This window comes from Alligator sinensis, unplaced genomic scaffold (genome assembly GCF_000455745.1).
Source record: "Alligator sinensis unplaced genomic scaffold, ASM45574v1 scaffold100_1, whole genome shotgun sequence".
Taxonomy (NCBI): Eukaryota; Metazoa; Chordata; order Crocodylia; family Alligatoridae; genus Alligator; species Alligator sinensis.
In genome coordinates, this window is record NW_005842193.1 from 92,125 (window position 1) to 112,915 (window position 20,791).

At 42.5% G+C, this 20,791-nt stretch overlaps 1 protein-coding gene across 1 annotated transcript in view; it reads left to right on the forward strand.

Annotated features, from left to right (window-relative positions):
• The window catches only part of LAMB1 (laminin subunit beta 1), a 67,953-nt gene that overhangs the window by 2,210 nt on the left and 44,952 nt on the right, over positions 1-20,791 (forward strand). The window contains 12 exon segments of the mRNA XM_006039417.1: positions 1,213-1,286; positions 4,285-4,473; positions 4,574-4,637; positions 5,826-6,028; positions 9,090-9,210; positions 9,413-9,601; positions 9,977-10,156; positions 10,586-10,698; positions 11,914-11,993; positions 17,230-17,365; positions 20,703-20,787; positions 20,790-20,791. The exon segment at positions 20,790-20,791 is cut by the window's right edge and continues 66 nt beyond it. Coding sequence (XP_006039479.1) covers positions 1,213-1,286; positions 4,285-4,473; positions 4,574-4,637; positions 5,826-6,028; positions 9,090-9,210; positions 9,413-9,601; positions 9,977-10,156; positions 10,586-10,698; positions 11,914-11,993; positions 17,230-17,365; positions 20,703-20,787; positions 20,790-20,791 — 1,436 coding nt within the window.

A 20,791-nucleotide genomic window follows, 5' to 3' on the forward strand; every position in this document is an offset into this window, starting at 1 on the left:
CACTAGCCAGTAGCTGATAGAAGATGTAGAGCCTTTTGCAGGGGCTACCATTTAAGTGTTGCCAGCAACTAAAGATGAGTGCCTGTCCCTTTCCAGCCCCAAGTCATCCCTTATATCATCTTTTGTTTAGCAACCTTAGCTCATTTATACACTCTAAGATAAAAGCAGTGTTCCCCAAACTTCTGATACCTGGGGCACCCGTTTTCCAGATTAAAATTGGCAGCACTGTTTACTCACTTGTCCGCAGCTCCACATCTGGGTCATGGGCCCCATCTGGTCCATGGGCCATCTTGCCCATTTTTCACAGCATGCTTCACACTCTCTGTGGCACATCCTTTGGGAATCACTTGGATAAAAGTAATGCAGTTTCACGTTCTGCCACATGGGGACAAGAGGGAAATCACCCTGCACTTTGCACTGTGCAGTACTGCACAAATGACAGCAAGTGAAATGGACATCCCCACATGTGAAACTAGAATAGATGTGCACTGGGCAGAGAACATGCACTACAGAGAACCTATTGTATATACCTGCTGGGTACTGAGCCAGTGGAACTCTGCTGTGTATAAGTCTTCATTCCTATACTGTTTCCAAACTTTCACAAACTCACATTCCTAGGCAGAAAACCATTTGTGCAGTGCCAGAATTCTTCTGATTGAGTTCTCAGCAGTTATAATTCCTAGTAGAAAGAATCATGATTTATTTCCATTACATAAAGTCCTAGTGCACATGGGGAAGGAAGTGTCAGCCAGGGAGGGTTTTAACTTTGTAAAATTGCAAAGATTCCCTTTCTTTTAGGCCTCTGCAGAAGGCTTGATCCCAGGTGAGTTATGCACATTGTGTATGACTTTGGATGAGTCCCTTAATTTCCCTGTGCCTCAGCTTCCCATTTATAAAGCATAGCAAATTGTACCACAGATAATGGGTGAAAGTTAAATGCACTAAACACCATAAAGACCAAGTGCACTTACAGCACTTCATAAATGCAACAGGCAACCCTGTGTTGCATTACATTTAGAAAGTTGGCAAATACTGTGTCTTCAGCATCCCCACAGCAAATCCCTAATGTATGTTATAGCGCTAATCTGACTGGCAAGGAAAAAGGGTCTTTATCCTACCAGAGTAAAGAGCTCTTTAAAAAATGTTTGAGTTAAATCTTAACTGACAAATGCTCTTATTTACTGTGCAACTTCCTTTTTCTGTTTTCTGTAGGTTTGGAAAATGTAACTCTTCAGCTCAATCTGGAGGCTGAATTCCATTTCACTCATCTCATCATGACCTTCAAGGTGAGGAATCCATATCATTCTCGCAAATCACAAACCAGAGCACTGTGTAATCTAATGTTTGTCATGGATGGTAGTTGCAGTCTTAACTGGCTGTGTACCTCCTGGTTTATACCCATGAAGATATTTATATAGGTGAAATATGTAATGTCCCAGATTTGAAGAAGCAGGCCTTAATACGTGCAATTGAAAATGCTAATAATTTTGGAATGCAGGGGAGCTTGAATTTATAAGAATATTGGCTTCAATTGTAACTGGCTCTGTCAGTATGCACAGATAAATTCTGCTTTGGGTGAAGCCCAAACTTTTGTAAAATGTAAGATTAAAGCCCTCTTATATTGCTCGTTTGAGCTTTGTAACAAAAATGGAAGAAATGGCCTGACTCTTAGAAGGGCTGACCACACCTCTGTTGCTCTTGAACTCAGATAGTAGGGATGTTTTGCATATTATATTTTGACTTTGAGATTGTGGAAAGCAGCAGAAAGAGTAGCTGGGAAAATCTGCTCTTTTGGTTGTTTTTATTGTGTGTGTTTTACAAAATGATTATTAAAATCAAATTATATCAGCAAGGTCTTTCTTTAAAATTGGCTTTAGTGTTCCTTTTCACTTGGCAAGTGAAGACATTTCCAGGAAGAAAGAACATCTGTATACAATGTGCCTTTGTTCCTTTTCATGCAGATGTCTTGGAAAGACAGATTATGTACCATATGTCTTAAAGTACATGGAGGCGTTAGCAGCAACTCCTTAGTTCACATTTTGCTGATACTTATATTTATTGCAGGACTAAAATCCTAGTTCTTTCCCATGTAAATGATGGTATTCAGGCTCCAGGTTTTACATATTAGGTTTTAGGACAGCTGTTTTTTTGGTAGTACAGTACATTGGTAACGCGTAGGGGATGCACACAGGTGCACGTGCACCCCCTGAGATTGGCCGCTTCCAGTGTGTGTGTGTGTGTGTGTGTAACTTGTCAAATGTCTGTTACATATATATTCATATTTCTAAACTGGGTGTGGAAAGTGCAGGACTGGACTTGGGCATGTGGGAACCGGGCAGCTAGAGGGGGTGACCTGCAGGTAGAGGGCATGTGGGAACAGGAGAGCTAGAGGGGGTAACCATACCAGGCTGAAAGGAGTTGTGGACTGTGAAAGGATTTCAAGAAGAGCGTGGCAGTGCAGGGATCCATGGGCTGTAAACTCTTAGTTGAATAATTGTCTTTGTTCTGTACTTGTACTCAGTCCAATGAATTCCCGGGTACCCCCAGAATGGAGCTCCTAGGGCTTATAGTAATATACAGTACACAGTAATAAAACATGAATAGCTCTTCACATGAATAAATATTAGCATTGATCTATGGACCCAGGATTTTTAGGTGGAGGCATCTAGTCTTGACCTGAAGGCATGAGGAGGTAGGAATTCACTATTTTCATTTACTGATTCAAAACCCTGTGGAATTCCCTTTCATCTACAAAAACACCAAAACCTAAACCAAGACTTAACTTTGACCATGGACCTTTTCATGGATAAATGCTTCATTGTATACTTTTCCAGTGCCACATAGATATGTGTTGGTAAAATATCACCATTTTTTACCTCACCATTGGATGAGGTCAGAATTAAGGTGTAATGGTTGAGTATAAGTGGGAAGGATTAATGTGTGCATTAAAAGAAAGTCCATAGTAAAAATGAAAGCCTATATGCTGCATAGTGTTGGATGTGGGTAATATTTTGAGTGAGAAGCATAGCACTTGACACCAATCAGGGAGGTGCATGTTACTTTGAGTGATCCACTTTGAGTTTGCTCTGGTGGAATTTGCACTTGACCAGCCATAAGTCTTAAATTGCTAGATTTTTGTTTGGTACGACACAAGTCTGTAACTTGGATGTCAGTTTTAGGTATGAGGCACCAATAGACTTTGCTTGTAGCTGTAACAGTACTGCTCTTATTTGGCTTTTTTTAGGATCTTCCATAAGTATATAACACTTCGGTGAACCTTGTCCTTACCACAAGCCATATATTAAATCCATGTTTGAATTCTAAATTTCATTTAATGTTTTAAGTGATTATAATTCCAGATTAGCCAGGATTTTAAAGATGGGATTGAATTAAGAATCTTATTTATCCCAATAGCTAATTCTTTTTGTAATTGTTATAATACTTGTAGGCAAGTAGAAGAGCCATCCACTTTAGATAAATATCTAATTCCAGAGTTTGGTCAAAGCCAGCTAAAACAATCATTGGAAATGGAGCATATTTGTACAGAATGAAGATGAATTTCATACTTGGGGATAAAACAGTTTTTAGTTCAACCAACAGGATAATAAATAAGGTATAAAGGAAGATAGTACAGACAGATATCAGAGGGAAAGGTGGAAAGTCTTATTACACTTCTCCATGCAAGAAGAAACTTAGCAAGGCTCTCAGAGAACAATGTTCAGAAGGGGAAAAAAACTAAAACTGGATACCCTCCCTCCTTCTCATCCTTCCCCTGTGTGACAGGAAATGAGGGACCCATTAGGTTTTCCTGTGGGTCTGGACTGAATGAAGAACAGATGAAGAAATAAGTAATGAGGGAATGTGTTTTCTTCACTGAAGAAAAGAAAATCAAAAAATGTTCTAAAAAATTTTACTCTCACATTGATTTTGAATAGGACTCTAGAATCTTACCAGCTTTATATTTAAAGACACATTCTAAATTTGTTGCATTATTGTTTGTTTAATTGAGTATCCGTTATTAAATATTATTTTAAAGAAATTCCCTGGTTTGTATTGGATTCAAAAGAAGGCTTGGCCATATTCAGTTTCCAAAGCCTGTCCTGTAGTAGTAATGGTAGTATGAACAGGAGGAAAAAAGAAAAAAGGGTAAAATAAAAAATATTTGGGGTAAAGATAGGGCTGGCGTTTAAATCCTGGCACACCGGTTGTTTGTTCTAATTAAGTGATGGAGATAATCCAAGTAACACATACATATGGTCTGATTCATTCTTCTCCTTCTTTCAGGCATTCCGCCCAGCTGCAATGCTTATAGAAAGATCATCTGATTTTGGAAAAACCTGGCAAGTATATAGATACTTTGCATATGATTGTGAGAATTCGTTTCCTGGAGTTTCAACTGGACCCATGAAGAAAGTAGACGATATCATTTGTGATTCCCGATATTCTGACATTGAGCCTTCAACTGAGGGAGAGGTTGGAGGGTTTTTTATATATACGATAAAGACTTTATCTTAAAAAATTCAAGCTCCCTTAATTTAAAGGTTGATTCTTTAATTTTCCGTTCTTCCTTTAGGTCATATTTCGTGTTTTAGATCCCGCTTTTAGAATTGAAGACCCATATAGTCCAAGGATTCAGAGTACGTGCAGTTACCTTACATTTCCATGTTAACAAATGTTTTAATTAATTTTTAACAATCAAAATGATCATCCTTGCTCAGTGACCTGTCCTGCAACCAAAGCACCACACTTATGGAACTGTTCCCTCTCCATGAGCTTTAATGGGGGTCTACACAGGGATAAAAACCAGTGTCTCTAACTCCCAATAATTTTATTGTGAGTTATATTGTTATATTTGGTGGTTTTCTTAAAGCCTCAGCTGCTGGGTCATGCTGGAATCTTGGCTTTCGTCAAAAAAAACAAAACAAGTTTCTAATTCTCTCTGTTGTAGATGAAAGCTTAAAAAGATGACCCACTGAAAGCATAACAACCAAAATACAAAGGGAACTGTAAAATTATTACTTTAATCAACATATTTTTGCCACGCTTATGATTTCAGGAATATGACTCATTATTCTTGAACATTTGGGTTCAACATTATTATTTAATATAATATTAAAGATCTGCCTGACATCTGATTGCAGGGTTATCTCTCGAGACATTAAAATTAATGTAGTGGTCATTTAGAGTCATTGGGATGAAGGAATGCAAGTACACAATATACAAGTGTATTGCTATATGGAATTATAAAGTGTGAAAGAAACTTGCTAGGTGCTTTGCATCTATAAAGGATGTATGGTTGATCCCTTAGTTTGGATTTTAATATCCATTTTCTCTCAAAACTTGCATTAATTTCTGTCAGTATAAAGCTGGGTCAGAGAGCAAAGGAAAACTAGTGAAGTAAAAGGCTGTCTGCTACGTCGGTCAAATGTTTCCGTTTGATCAAAGCTTGCAAAGAGAAATGAAAAGGAATGTCTTATTGTATAGGTGTGAGTAGAATGTTTTATCACTGCCAAACATGAGAGAAAAATAGGTTTTAATAATATTGAGCAATATGTAAAGAAAAGGTCAAGTTAATTTATAATAATGTTTGTTACCTTCCTGGGAGATCTTTCTGTGAAAAAATAACACTTTTTTTATTTGGTCTGTGTTAGGATACTTGTTTCTGTCATCCAAATAGAACTAATCATATGGTTTGTTTATGAGGGCATATAAGGAAGCTTGTATCCTAAATGTTTTTCCAGTTTCCAGCTCAAGTTTCTCCAAGCATGCAGCTGTCTTGGCTTCCTTCAATTCAAGGAGATGTTTGTTTGTATTTTTCCCTGCAGACCTATTAAAGATCACAAATTTAAGAATCAAATTCACCAAGTTGCACACTTTGGGAGACAACCTTTTGGATTCTAGAATGGAAATCAAAGAGAAGTACTACTATGCCATTTATGACATGGTGGTTCGTGGGAACTGTTTCTGTTATGGACATGCCAGTGAGTGTGCACCAGTAGAAGGTTTTAGCGAAGAAGTGGAAGGAATGGTAAATACTTGCACTTTTTCACAGCAAAACCTTGTTGGAGCCCCTTGTACCTCACTCTGCTCCATTTGATCCTGCTGAGTAGTGACATTAAGGGAGGAGTGGAGAAAATATGGCCCATGGGCCGGGTTTGGCCCTCCAGAAAATTCCATCCAGCCTACAGGTACCCACCAATTGTACCCCACTCAACCCCTACACCTCGCTCCCACCCTGGTGCGTGGAAAGGCCCAGCCCAGCTAGCGCACAGCTTCCTGGTGGGGCTGCTGCTGCCACTGCTGCAGGCACCGGGGGACCTGTTAGGCTTCCCTGGTGTCCAGCGGCTCTCCCTCATCTCCCTGCTGCAGCACTTGCTCCAGCCAACAGGTAGGGAAACGGTGGGGACAGGGGGAGCTGTGACAGGGGGAGGGGATGGCTGCAGCAGGGTAGAGGCAGGGAGCTTGGGGCTGGGACTAGCAGGAGCACAGACCCGCATCCAGGTGACAGTGGGAGTGCAGAGCTCAGGTGGGCAGTGTGCAGGTGTAAGGGAGGGTGTGTGTGAGGACCTCCCCCCACAACAGTGTGCAGTAGTAGGCAGCAGACACTCGCGGCCCTCGCAGGCGCTGCTACCTAACTGTGCGGCTCTAGCTAGAGCTGCACATGGCAGCAAGGTGCGCAGCCTGCGTGGCTCTCCCCTATTGCACAGGGCTCCCTGCAACACATGTGCAGCTCCCAGCGCCACCAGGGGAATCCCCACACAATGGAGCCAGCTGCCTTCTCTGCTGCCTGCTGCCATGGAAATGGGGTGGAGCTCCCCGCCACTTCTGGCAGACTCCCGGCAGCTGCACATGGGGGGGAAGGCAGCTGGCTCCATCATGCAGGGCTTCCCGTGGTGGGAGCTGCATGTATGCTGCAGGGAGCCCACTGTGATAAAGGTGGGCCAGGCAGGCTGCGTTCCTTGCCACCATGTGCAGCTCTGGCCGGAGCTGTGCGTAGCTGGGCTGCAGCACCTGTATGACTCTCAAGTGCCCCAAGGGCCGTGCCTGCTGCTCCTGCTGCCACTGGCAGGAGCTGTGCACCATGGGGGGGAAGTTTGTGGGGGGTCCCCACAGCCCCCCACCTTCCCTCACACCCCACAAACCCCACATCCTGCCTCCACCCCCACACACATACACACACCCTGAAATGTACCCTGCAACGTACCCTACACCCATTCACAAACCCCACATGCACCCACACCCCACCATACACACCCCCCCCACCACACCCCACACACAAAATACAAGAGTAAGACTTTATTTTTGACCTATTATGCAGTCACCTCTATATACGCTACACAAACTCAAGGAATGACAAAAATATTTTTGTAATAAAATTAAAATACGTTATAGTAGATGTTTGATCTTTAGTACATGCTTTGGGGTTTTTACTGGTTCAGATGGCAACCCCCTCCAAAATGAGTACTTCCGGGACCAGGGGAGGGACTTCTGTTGGCAAAGGTCAGGCGGCTAGGGGTGAGACTTCTGGTCCCACAATGGCGCCCAGGGGCTGGGCACCTGTCAAGGGGCGGAGCTACTCTTGCGGCCTTCAACAGCTCACCAAAACTCATTAAGTGTCCCCCAGCCAAATAATTGCCCATCCCTGCAGTAAGGTGTGAAGCCAGGTGCCCCACCAGTGATAGAAGTTGGCCCTTTATTTGGCTTCATATAAAATGATGCTTACCTTTTAAAATGTATTATGTTGGTCAATCATGAGTAGCGAAGAACAGTTTTATATTACTTTAACATCCCATTTTCTTTCTAATTACATTAAAGACCTGATTAAAGTAAAAGGCAATGACTTGAAATGGATATAAAAACGATTATTTTTAATGAAACCTTGCACTAACTTATACATGTTGTTGTGGGATATTATTCATGCAAATGCTTGAGCCAAAAGGTCAACTATCTTACTGAACAAAAGGAGCACCAGCATTATATTCTAAAGCATAAGAAAAAATTGTAAAGGTCTCAGTTTTCACAGTGCTTGGAAAAAGTTGATCCGTTGGAAGGTCTCATAAATAAAACCCTTTTTAATAGTATTATACAACAGGGCAGTTGCATTCTCTTTTGCACCAAATCATAGTTTTTTCCTGTGATTTTTTTTTTTTTTCCAAATGGACTGAAGTATGACTCTTGTTGAAGATGGGAGAGCAGATGGTTGAGTTATCAGCTGGAAAGGAGGGTGTGTTAGGGTTGATCTGTTGGGAAGTGGAGTTATGCTCAAGGAGGGATTGTCTGAGCTGCTACCAAGTCTCAGGGGAAGCCTAGGAGTGGGCTTCTCATTGGGGAGGAGGCTCTGGTTTAGTCTTGTTTGTGAGAATGTATCCACTAGTCAGTGCACTGTGGATCCTGCTCCATGTCCAAGCCATGGTGGCTGTGAGTGTTGAAGAGAGCTCAGTTCTCAGTCAGATAAAGGTTCTAGCTCTGATCCCCTCATCATTCAAGATAGCAGCTGTCAAAGCAGCACTTCTTTGTACCTCCAGTATTTCTATAAATACTGAGGTCTGAGCCATGGTTTTGATAGCTATATAATTGTGACTTGTATGGGTTTCTCCCCATTTTCACCAAACAATCTTTGATAGGCACTGCTGAAGGGAAGATACCAGACTAGATGAATCAGTGTTTTGGTAACTTAATTTTACGTTGTTAGCTAGTAGACAAGTAATGATTTGGCCCTGATGTGTTTCTGAGGTCATGTTAGGTCAAACTGTGTGTCACCTGTTCTTACTGGTAGATATTTACTCACCCAAATAATTCCATTGAAGAAGATGGGTCTCCTTTTGTGCAAGTGAATTTTCATTGACTTGAACTAGGGGCTCACAGTCTGGCCCTTTGTGTACAGGATTGTGTCCTCCTTTATGGGCATTTATTATCCAATTCATGTCAATAAAAGTCTGCTGAATATACATTGGTCATTCTGCAAGTGGGTGGAAAATAATGACTTATATTTCCATTCAAGTGAATTCTCTGGATTGTGTTGGGTATTCCCCATCCCTTCATTGTCTATAACTAAATATATTACATTTGTTTTCCTTTTCTTGCAATAGGTCCATGGGCACTGCATGTGTAGGCATAATACCAAAGGGTTAAACTGTGAACAGTGTTTGGATTTCTACCATGATTTACCATGGAAACCAGCTGAAGGCCGCAATAGTAATGCATGTAAAAGTAAGTTTAAATAACTAGAAATACTGAATCATGTGTTACTATTTACATTTAGAGTTTGATGCATTTTTACATAGGTGGTTTATGAGCTTTTTGGTTGTTATAGAATAATGTCTTTGCAGTTCATTTAAGAATAATGTTACATTGAAAACTTATTTCTTCACTAGAACTAGGTTCTTATTTCCATTTTTGTTTTGTATTTCAGGGTGCAATTGCAATGGACACTCAGTCCACTGCCATTTTGATATGGCTGTATACATCACAACTGGAAATACCAGTGGTGGAGTGTGTGATAACTGCCGGCATAACACAATGGGACACAACTGTGAGCAATGCAAACCCTTTTACTTCCAGCATCCAGAAAGAAATATACAGGACCCAAACATCTGCGAGCGTAAGTGCAACACCATCCCTCTGAATGGTAGAGCCCATTGTGTCTATACTTTGACAACCAAGGTGTTCAGTTAAAGTATTCAGAAGCAGCAGCTCCTGTATCCTTCTGTTTTGTTCCTCTCCTTTCAGTCACTGAGTGTTCTTGAACAAAGGTTCTTCTTAAGGAGATCCTGGCTAAACTTGTTTTGTTCTTTTTTTCTGTGTTTAAAATGCTGGATATGGAAACTATTCAGTTACCTTATGTTAAAAAACTTGAGTATAATAATAATAATAATACCTAACTCCTACACAGTGAATGAGCAATAGCAATCCAGTCTAGGTGCTGGCTGTTTCTTTTGGTGTGGTTAGTAAGACATATGCATTGCTTCCGTTTTAGCTTGTACTTGTGATCCAGCGGGTTCCCAAAATGGTGGAATATGTGATCGTTATACTGACTTCTCTGCTGGCCTTATTGCTGGACAGTGCCGCTGTAAATTTTTTGTGGAAGGGGAACGATGTGATATCTGCAAAGAAGGATTTTATGGATTAAGTTCAGATAACCCAACCGGATGTCTATGTAAGTAGAAATCCTATGAAATAGCAACATACCAGTGTTCATATGCATGTGATCAAAAGTGCTTCATGGAAGAGTTAGGTGTAGAGGAAGAATCTCTTGTATTCACTGTGGCTTGGGTAAAGAGGGAAGAATGTGACCTGAAGATGTCATGTAATTGAGATTCCCCCCTCTTCCCTCAGAAGTTGTCTTTAGTATTAAATTCAGTTGAAACATTTAAAGTATCTTTTTTCATTTATTTTGATTTAAGCTTTTAATTTAATCTAAGGCAGTTTTGCTAGGAGGAACATTGTTCAAAAAAAGTTCATAATAAATCTATTGACTGGGAAGTGAAAGAAATCCTTATTGTAAATATTTGTATTAAATAACTTGTAAAATATAACTAAAATCCAGTGTTCTGATTTATTTAATTAATTGTATTTCTCAATAAAGCTTGTGCATGTAATCCTTTGGGGACTCTTCCTGGAGGGAATCCTTGTGATTCAGAAACAGGAAACTGCTACTGTAAGCGACTAGTAACAGGAAAGCACTGTGACCAATGTTTGGTAAGTAGTTTGGCTATAAGAATAGATTTATAATAGAGAAATACACTTACCTGAAAGAGGCAGAGTGGAGAGTGAGATGGTGTCAGGGATCTGTGACTGACTAATAACAGCCATGTGGAAATAGGTACTTCTAAATGTAAAGTGATGTTGAACATGTTTTAAAGTGAGTTGGAAAGTAAGCCAGAAAGGGAGTGGGCAAGTGAAAAATATTGGAAGACCAAACAATCAGCCTCATTTTGTCGGGGGGGCGATGTTGGAGCAGACTATGCAGTTTTCTTCTTACAAGAAACTTCTGGGACAAATTCTAATATGTAGAGATCTTACAACTCGGCATTGCCTGCAGATTAGGCAGATAGCTCGGGGATATTCAACACTTGCATAACCCACTAACTGTAGTCTCCAATCTTTACTTGGTTATAAAACTTAGACTGACAAAATGTTATGTGAGGCAGATCTCTAAGATGTGAAAGGCTCAGGTACATAGCACTCCTCTTGAAAACTAGCAACCATATAATCAGAAGGGCTATTCCAGCTTTATGCGGGGTGGGCCTATATACAGGTGCATACATGCATTTGAGTTGTTTGACAGTAAACCCTGTAGAAAATCTGAGCATGTCAACTGTTTCTCTTGAGAACATGATGTAGAATAACAAGAACAAAATCGTGCACTAGCAGCATTTCCCACAGACAGAGCACATTAAGCCAGTGCTCTGTTAATCTCCACCTACAATTTCTAGGTGGAGGTGAAGTTATCAGCTTGAACTAGTTAGGTATCCAGGTCCCAAGCCAATGAAAATGCCCCTTTTCTGGTGCCACACAGCCCTGATTGTGAACTGGAAACCTTCCAAGTCAAAGAAAAAGAGAAAGGGTGGCGGCCAGAAGGGCACTTTCTGTCAAGGACACAGCTTGGACCTGGCTCCTGCCTGCACCCTGCTTCTGCAAGGGCCTAGATTTGTTAACTTCCAGACATGATGCAGAGTACACTGCTGCTGGCTTTGGAGAAACAAGCAAGCCAACAGCATATTGGGTATGTCTCAGTGACAGCATTATAAAAGGGCTGGTGTAATAATTGTGTGTTCAGTTCTCTGTGTCTGTGATTCACTTGCATTATTTTGTATTGTTTAAAAATAAAAAACCAGGGCTGTGCTTAGGGTGTGAGCTAGACTCTGTTAAATCAACACCTCACTGCAGCTTTAATGGCCTATTGTTCTGCAGCCTGAACACTGGGGTCTAAGCAATGACATGGATGGATGTCGGCCTTGTGACTGTGATCAAGGGGGAGCGCTAAATAATAAGTAAGTTCATTTCAGGTACACTCTCTTAATCATTCACCACTATAAGTTCTGCTTCATTTGCCGCCACATTGTTTAGGGTTTATCTCTGCTGGGGAAACTCAGGGGCTAGCTGCAAGCTGTAATGTCATTAGGTGATAGTGAAAGCACTCTCCCCCTTTTTATGTTCTTCGATAGGACTATTGTGCTTCAGGCCACCCAGGGTGTGATATTAGCAACAGGGTCAGTTGTGATTGTGCCCCATATTTGAAGAAACATATAGCCACACTGTTTCAGGAACAGACCATAGATCAGGCTGCGTCTCAGGATCCGTGTACTTCCCGCTTTTTTCCTGCACCAGCCCCAGGGCTGATGAAGCATTTTTACCCTGGAGCACTGGCCAGGCTACACTGCTAGGTGTATTGGGGGTGAATCAAAGCTCTGCTTGTGAGCTGCCCTCCTCTTAGCACAGGAGGGGACAACCTGTCTGCTTGGAACAGCTCTGCCCTCTGGACTGCTGTCTGTGGTAGGGGGAGTATGACCTATTGAAAAATTCCCAACCTAATTATTGTTTTCATTCAGAAAATGATCATTTTACAAAACAACCATTTTGTGGAAGGGGAGTAGTTATAAAGAAATTCTCATCAGGAAAGACTTTTCACAACCAGATGGAACTTTTGTTCAGAGATGGGTCAGTCTTGAATTGCCAGGGTCTTGACAGGGTCTGCACTGTAGGAGATGATAGTACCAAACGCATGCTTTCTGAAGCTAGGCTCTGTTTTTTCCCTCCTCCATACATCATCGCAAAACGCTTTGGTTTTGTCCCACTGTGGAATGAGAGACATTTTTGACAGTTTTATGGGACAGTAAAACCACTTCTTTCAGGACTTTAATGGGCCCAGTGCATGAGCGTAAAGAACAAACCATATTGGCCCAAACTTTCATGATGATTTCAGCAAACAATTTGTTCCATAAATACAGCAAACCAGTGAGATTACCTGCAGTTCATAGCACCATGTCAGTGTTATCTTCCCCAAGTGATCTTCCCCATCTGTATCTGAATAACTTACATAGTTGTAGTTATTTAGATTGCAAGTTTCATTCCTCCTTGCCTTTTCCCCTTCACAGGGGATATCATCTACACTTAATAAATTTCTGGATCCAACTTTTTTTTTTCTTCTGTCTGGTGGGGGTGGGCAGGCGTGGAGGGTTGTTGACTATTGGAGTAAGGATTTGCAGTCTCCCCCAGGTATGCTAATAGCAGCAATTGCAAAACCATTTGGGGAAGGTAGTTATTTGGCTGGCAGGAAAGCAAACAGCTGTACTTCCCTTTGGGCTCTGTAAAGCTCCCTGGAGAACTGTGCACTCTTCTGAAGGTTCTGCTTGGCACACAACAGTCTAACTGTTTGCTTCTACCAGGTTTGTTTGCTAGTTTACAAGTAGCCCTTTGGGAAGAGGTGAGATTTGCCCAATTGAAGATTTTTCTATTCAGCTGCTTCATTCCAGTTTTCTGGCTCTTTAATTGGGGTGCATAGACAGTGCTGAAACACCCGTAGCTGGCTTGAAAACCTAGTTCTGAATCTGGGAATATCACCACAGGAACAGAATTAAGCATAGCCCAGGAAGTGAGCTCATTCTCCAGATAGGACAAATATCCCATAAATGTTAAAATCAATCCAAAGGATAATTTCTGGATACTCCTTTGGGACAGCTAAGGCATTTGGCTTTCTTTGCATAGAATGGCTTTTCCTCCTGGAGGAAACTAAAGGAAGCTAATGGAGACAGAGCTTAAAGTTGTGGTTGAAGTAACTCTTGCTTTCTGTCCTGCTTTCTTAAATATTGGTTAAAAAAAAAAGACTCAGTATAAGAGGCTACTCATCATTTTTTAGTTATTTCTGTTTTAAGTGGTTTGCTATTTTTCACAGTTTAATTGATTTCTTTACAGCAAACTTTTAGTAAAAACTTTTATTACTATTTTTATTTTATTTAAAATGGCAATTTAAAATGTCCAGAACATTTCATGAGAAACAGAAGATTTTTGGAGTTTTTTTTCTGCAAAAAATTTGATTTACACAAAAAAAAGATATTTCTCATTGAGAAGAAATCCATTTGAAAATGTTTGACCAGTTTAATTCAGGAATAGAATCTGCTTAAAGAGTAGAATCCTTTTAATATTGCATGGATGCTTTCAGGGTAATCAAAAGAAAGTCCTGGAAACAAGGTTAGAATCTTTAGTATTCAAAAAATAGAGAAAGGTGACTGAGAATCACTAAGGCTAAAAACAGATTTGTCTTTGAAGTGAGATCAGCCATGACATCAGCCACATCCCAACACAGTTGATCTGCTTCATTGGTGTCTACAGGTATCACCCAAGGCCATTGTCCTGCAGGGTTGGGCTCCTGCTGCTCCAAGGACTTCAGGGTCCTGATATTGTAGGACCATGGCCCTGGGTGCTGTGTCCTGACCCACGGCACAGGTCTGTAAACTGAGTAATCCCCAGGATCATGGGGGTTCCTCCACTTGCAGTCACATACCCTGGATCAGCACACAGCATTGTGATGTGTGTGCAATGGGAATCCCCTACAGGAGTCCACTTCATGGTGCCATACCCTGCTTCTGTAACACTGGGCCCCTAGGATCCCCCTGCAGGATCAGGCCCCTTCATACCTGCAGACTTGCAGTCTGGAATTTCCCCTGCAGAGCAGGAAACTGCACTTCCCCACTCTGCACCTGCACAGGATTTCCCAGGGAGTGCATTTGTAAGCATGGAGTAGAGGAGCTTATGGGGTTTCACACTCCACACCTGTAGATGCAAGCTCTGGGTTGGAGCCAGGTGTTGGGGACCATTGTCTTGCAGTATCAGGCCCCTGAGACCCCAGGAGTATCATCCAGGATGGCTGGAGAGCACAGTTAGCCCCTGCCTGCCCACACTCTTGCATTATAATCAAACAGACATCCACTGTGAAAAGGCAGCATAAATTATTGTTACAGATTGTCATAGCCACAATTTTGGGTATTTGTGGCATGACAAGAAGCATGGACATCTGTATGCTCAGGTTCTGTGCCACCATAAAACATTTTATGGTGGCACAAGGGTGATGTCTATTGCAGCCTGAGTGTCAGTAAAACTATTTTACTCGGGTAGAAGGACAAGTGAGAGGTACACCTTGTAGAGTTACTGAATCTGATGCGTAAGTTTTCATGAGCAACAGCTCAGCTTATGCATCTCTGGTTTATGTAGAAAATAAAATAGCTAGTTATGAAACAAGGAATTTCATTATATTAACTTCTGTTAGGACTTTTTCCTATCGCCACATTCCACTCCATGCCACAGGGATTGGGTTACCATATTTCCAGTTCCAAAATAGAGGACACCTGTCTGGGGGGGAGGAAGCGGGGGCAGGTATATGATTGTGGGGGGGCAGTGATATGCTGGTGCCCTGCCCCTGCCCATTCCATTGCCCCTCACTTCCAAGCCACAGCCCCTCCCCTCCCCACTGCTGCCCCTTACTTCCAACCCACAGACTGCTGCCTCTGCCAATGCCCCTCACACCCAACCCGTGGTACCCTGTCCCCTGGGCCATGCTGATATCCCTCACTCCCAACCTGTAGCACCCCATCCCTAAAGTGCCTTGCACTCCGGACCTACAGTTCCCAGCCTCTCTACTGCCCCTCACTCCCAAGCCACAGCCCCCTCAGCCCTGCTGGTGCCCCTTACTCCCGAACCACAGCTTCTTGCTCCCTCCAGCCCTTCAGCATCTCCCAGCTGTCCCATCCCTGTGAGCAAGGACACCAGCCCTGGTGCTGCTTGCCCAGCCACGCTGCTGCCCCTGAAAGCCCCCCCTCCACCCACAGGCACTTCCCCCTTGTCTCCCCTGCCCTGCTGCAGCCCCAGCACCCAGACAGCTTCCCCCAGCGCCAGTAGTGCCCCCCCAACAACAGTAGGGCTGTGTGAAATTGTGCTGGCTGTTTCATTTCAACACTGTTTCTACTTGTTTTAAGCTCAAAACAACAAAACTGAAATGAAACAAAGGACTTTGAAACAGCCTTGAAACAAAACGAGGGCAGTCCTAATGTTTCAGAAGTTTCGAGTTTCACAGCTGGAGCTGGGCTTTCCTGCAGGGAAACAGAAAGTAAGGAGAGGGAGGGGGAAGAGAGGGGAAGGACAGTGAGGGCATGCCTTAACACGCACGCTGGAGAAGAAGCTCCTGCAGGAGAGAAAGAAGGGCTCTGTCACAGTTTGGCTGCCTGAGATGCTGCTGGTGCTACTGTGGTGCTCCTCACTAAGTTATTATTTTACCTGATGTCGTGGTGGACTGGACTGAGGCTGTAGGGGAGGAGGAGGCCTCACTGGGGCACACTACCATGTCATGTAGAGGCCCCAGGACCAGTGAAGGCATACCTTAACACACACACATAGTCACACATGTCACAAGTTTTGCTTGTCAGCAGCCTGAGGTGCAGTTTCCCAGAACCCCCTACACCTATCTCCTTGAAACTTGGCAGACTCTGTGCCCTCAGAAGGCGCTAACATCCAAATCTGCCAAAAAATGACAAAGTTATAGGCAGTTTCGTGCTTCCCCATTATAGCCTATGGGTGAAAGAGTGAAACAGGTTCAACGAAACCAAATGGAACAGTGCTTTCGAAATTAAACGAAACTCAAAACACTCCCATCGAAACGGCAAAAAGGGAAGCCGAAATGAAATAGTGCTGTTTTGCACAGCCCTACTGGACAGTCCCCAATCCCTGGCCCTCCAACCCCCGCCCCCCACACACTTACCTTCATCCAGCCACCATGGCTGCTCCCACCATCCTGCCTGGCTGCATGCCAGCCACATGTGTTATCCTGCTTCCAATCACCCCACCCCCACAGCCCCAAGCAGCTCCTTGCTAGGGCAAGCTAAGAAAAAATTCAAAGCTGAGCTGACCAAAATCCCGGACATTTGATCATATTTAAAAAAAACACGCCTGGACAGAGATTGGAGGATCTAAGAAGAGAACATATCTGGGAAAACACGGATGTCTGGTAACCTTAACAGGGATGGCACTGTCCTCTCCACAATCTTTTAACCATAACTTCCAAATCATGCAAGTTGACTCTAATCTTACAAAGGTGGTGAGAGATGAACTGCTGTTTGGAAGGGCTTTGTCCCATTAATATATAATGGGTATGTTAGAATCTATTCCTATAGCTGTCTCCATCTGTAACGCATTTTCTCACTTAATGCACACTATACATTCAGTCTTCTTACATTGCAGCTGCTCAAGTGAATCTGGACAGTGCGAGTGCAGGCCCCATATGATTGGACGTCAGTGCAGTGAAGTGGAACCTGGCTATTATTTCATTTCATTAGACCATTATATCTATGAAGCAGAGGAAGCCAACTTTGGTCCTGTAAGTTGGAATGTCAGCATACAGAGCAAGAGAAATGTGGAGAATTCCTGGTGATCTTTTAATTCACTTTAGAAAAGCGCTAGTGTGTTAACTATTTCATTTTGCAGAGATGATATAGAAAATGCAAAATCAAACCACATCCAAGAACTCTCAAGCCAGAGCTCCCACGCTTGGAGTTGGTAACTGCATGGGTTACCTAAAGGAAAAAGGCCTTGGTATAGTTCTGAAATGTTTCTTTTTAAATTCACTTCTTTGATCTCTTGCTGCATGAATGAATATGCAAATCTGCCTCCTGACAGGGAGGTTTTGTTTGTTCCATACATACCTGGGGTGGTTGTGTCACTTCTCAGGAATGCTGTCATTGACCTTTTTGCTTGTTTTACTAAAAGTCCCAAAGAGAACTGTATGGCTTTTGTGTACATTGAAGCCCTACAACCACTCATTTAGGAGGTTTATAACTTTTTGGGTTTTTGTTTTGTTTTAGTTTAGAATTTAGACTCTAAAGAGGTGTTTGACAAATAGGGTGTCAGTTGCTGTTAGTTTAGCCCTCTGTGTCCAAGATGCAGGTCTGCTGTTGGAGAATCTACTCCCTATTAGTCAAGAATGCAACCTTTGTCTTAAACTGACTAGATTCCAACTATAATTATCTCAAATATACTTAGCTCTGTGCGGGCCGGGAGCGATCCGGGCCCTTTCTGTGCTCTGCGCGGGCTGTGGCCAGCAGCCCGGGCACGCTGGATCAGAGAGAACAGGCGACATGCTAGAATTAGGCACGGACGCGTAATGGTTGATTCAAGATTGTTTACTTACACCGAAGATGGTCGCGGTGTAGGCTGGACAGTTTCCCAGGCACAGCTCCGATTAAATCCTCATTTGAGGACTACGACAAGCTCGGGTCTCTCCCACGGAGTTGTTGAGGCTCCGTGGGTCCTTTTGCGCGCAGGGAGAGGGATACGTCGAGGATTGCGAACAGCGATGGGGAGAGGCTAGAGGCTGATCAGACCTCTGTTGCCTGCTTGAAATGCGCTGGGTCCAATAGGCTCCGCAGCGCTTAGAGATCTTCACACAGCGTGAAGATCGCTCCTCCTGGTGTTCGTGGAGTCCTCCAACTTGGGCGGAAACCACTCAAGCTTTTTATATGGCTAGCAAGCCAATCACTAGCCGCCACGTGTGAATAATTTCATGCAAGCCAATAATGGGGCTCGAATTATAATACAAATGGCGGGAACTCTTTGCAACGAGCATTTCTGTGCTGCAAAGAAGAAATGCACACTGCAAAGAAAGCTACAATTTGGCGGGAAAATAATTCAGTGGCGCCAAAGCACACACAAAACAAAAATCACACCCTTGGGTTGTGACAAGCTCCAAAAAGAAAATACAGAAGGAGGCATGGTTTCTCTGAAAGAAGCAGATAAAAGTTTCTCTCAACTAAATCAATAAAGGCAGCTACTTCATGGTTTTAGAAAAACCAGCCCTTTTTTTATTAAGTTAGGTTACACAGGAAGACCCATAAAAAGCAAGTCAATATAGAACAGGACTTGAGCCAGTATGTGAAATCTTAGCTACAGCATGTAAGTGTCTTCACTGAGTGGAGGGGAAGTTCAGGAACATTTTTACGTTAATTTTCTGACTAGTTCTGTCCCTAGGGAACCTATTTTTGTGAAGATGTTTGGAATGTTGAAATTCTTGTGAAACAGTTTAAACCAATCCTGTTTTCATTTTGGTTTGCTAACATTTAAAAATGTTTATAAAACATGGAGATTGCATAAATAGTTTTGCACTTGCATATAGGGTACTAGCACAAGATGGAGTGGCTGCATCCAGATGTGCAGGGGCATGCGTTTTTAGCAGCAAAAATTGTAGCAGCACAAATTTGTGTCAGCACATGCCCCTGTCTGTTGAGGGACAAATTGTTCCACTTTGGCCCTTGCCCAGCTCCTCCTGGCTCCCTGTGTGCTGAAGGAGCCAGGGCACAACTGAAGTTTTCTGGCCAGCAGCTGAGCATCTCCCTGGAGGACCAAGCCTCCATGTCTGCGAGCACATACTCCTGTCATGTGTGCTGCGCCACATTATTCCTCATGCTTTTTTTTTTGCTACCAGGTTTTCCTGGTAGTAAATTTTGGCACTGCACTGCAGATTTGCAGTGTTATGTAGAGGCACATTTTAACATTCCCTGCGTGTGGCTTGTGGTGCCACTAACTGCATGCCTCTGCTTGTCTGAATGTGGCCAGTGAGTCTAAAAAAACCTGCATCTTGATGTAATATTTTAGACCTGACTCCATCTCACAAAATGTTCCTGGAAGCGCCTTTCTCTCCAACGGAAGGCTTGTACTGTATGACCCTTTTTGAAAGACTATGCCCTGCTGCCTGAAGGCTGAGGAGCATACCCAAATTCTCTCTAAAAAACATGTGGGAAAGCTTGAAGGGGCATCCTGACCTGCTATTGACATTTCTTTAAAATTTGCCTCTTCTTCGTGAGACAGTTTCCTCAGGAATGTGTGGGATGTTATTTTATTTATATGCAGATAACTATGGGCTTAGATCTATTTGAAACAGGAAAAGTAAATACTTCCATAGCCTGTTACTATATCCCTTACTGGGCTTGTATAAAGTGTATCAGATAAAAAAAACAGAAGTCTCTGACCAAAGGAAATAACCATATGTTTCTAACCCATTTGTTCCCAGAAACCCTACTGTTTGATGGTCCTCTTCTACCTGGACTGCCATTGTTTTTAGTTTTTTAAGACATGTCCCACTAATTACTGTTTTGGTTTGATTTGGCTTGTTCTAATCAGACAGGCCTCAAGAAGTAATTGGCATTCAGATAGGGCATCTAGGTATGTGTTTACATGCCTGATGCGTGACGAGGCAAATTCTGTTAGTACAAATAATACATGAAAACTTGTAAGTAAAGAATCTGTTATGGAATGGAACAGTAGCTTTTTAGTGACTTCCTTGTGTGTCTGTTTTATTACAAACTCAATTTCATTTGTGATCAGTGATTTAAAGTAGAATGGAATTATAAATTTAACGTCTCATCACAGTGAATAAATGTATGAAGAATTGTGCAATAGTTTCAGTCAGTCTTAATGTAATGAGATAGGTCTATTTTAAACAAAAGGACAATGGTGTTTGTGTATTTTTAAAAGAGTTTAGGTTCTCTAGAAGGCAATGTATAAATTAGTGAACCTAGAACATGTAAGTGCAGAGAGAATCTGCTACTATACATGGTCATTGAAGCTTCTGTAACTATAGATTTCTGTTGCCTCCATTGAATGGGAATATTTTAAATCTGTTTAATTTATCAATATTGCAATCACTTTCCCCTCTTTTTTAGGGAGTGAGCATAATTGAACGCCAATATCCTCAAGATCGTACCCCATCGTGGACTGGAATAGGATTTGTTAGAGTCCCTGAAGGGGCATT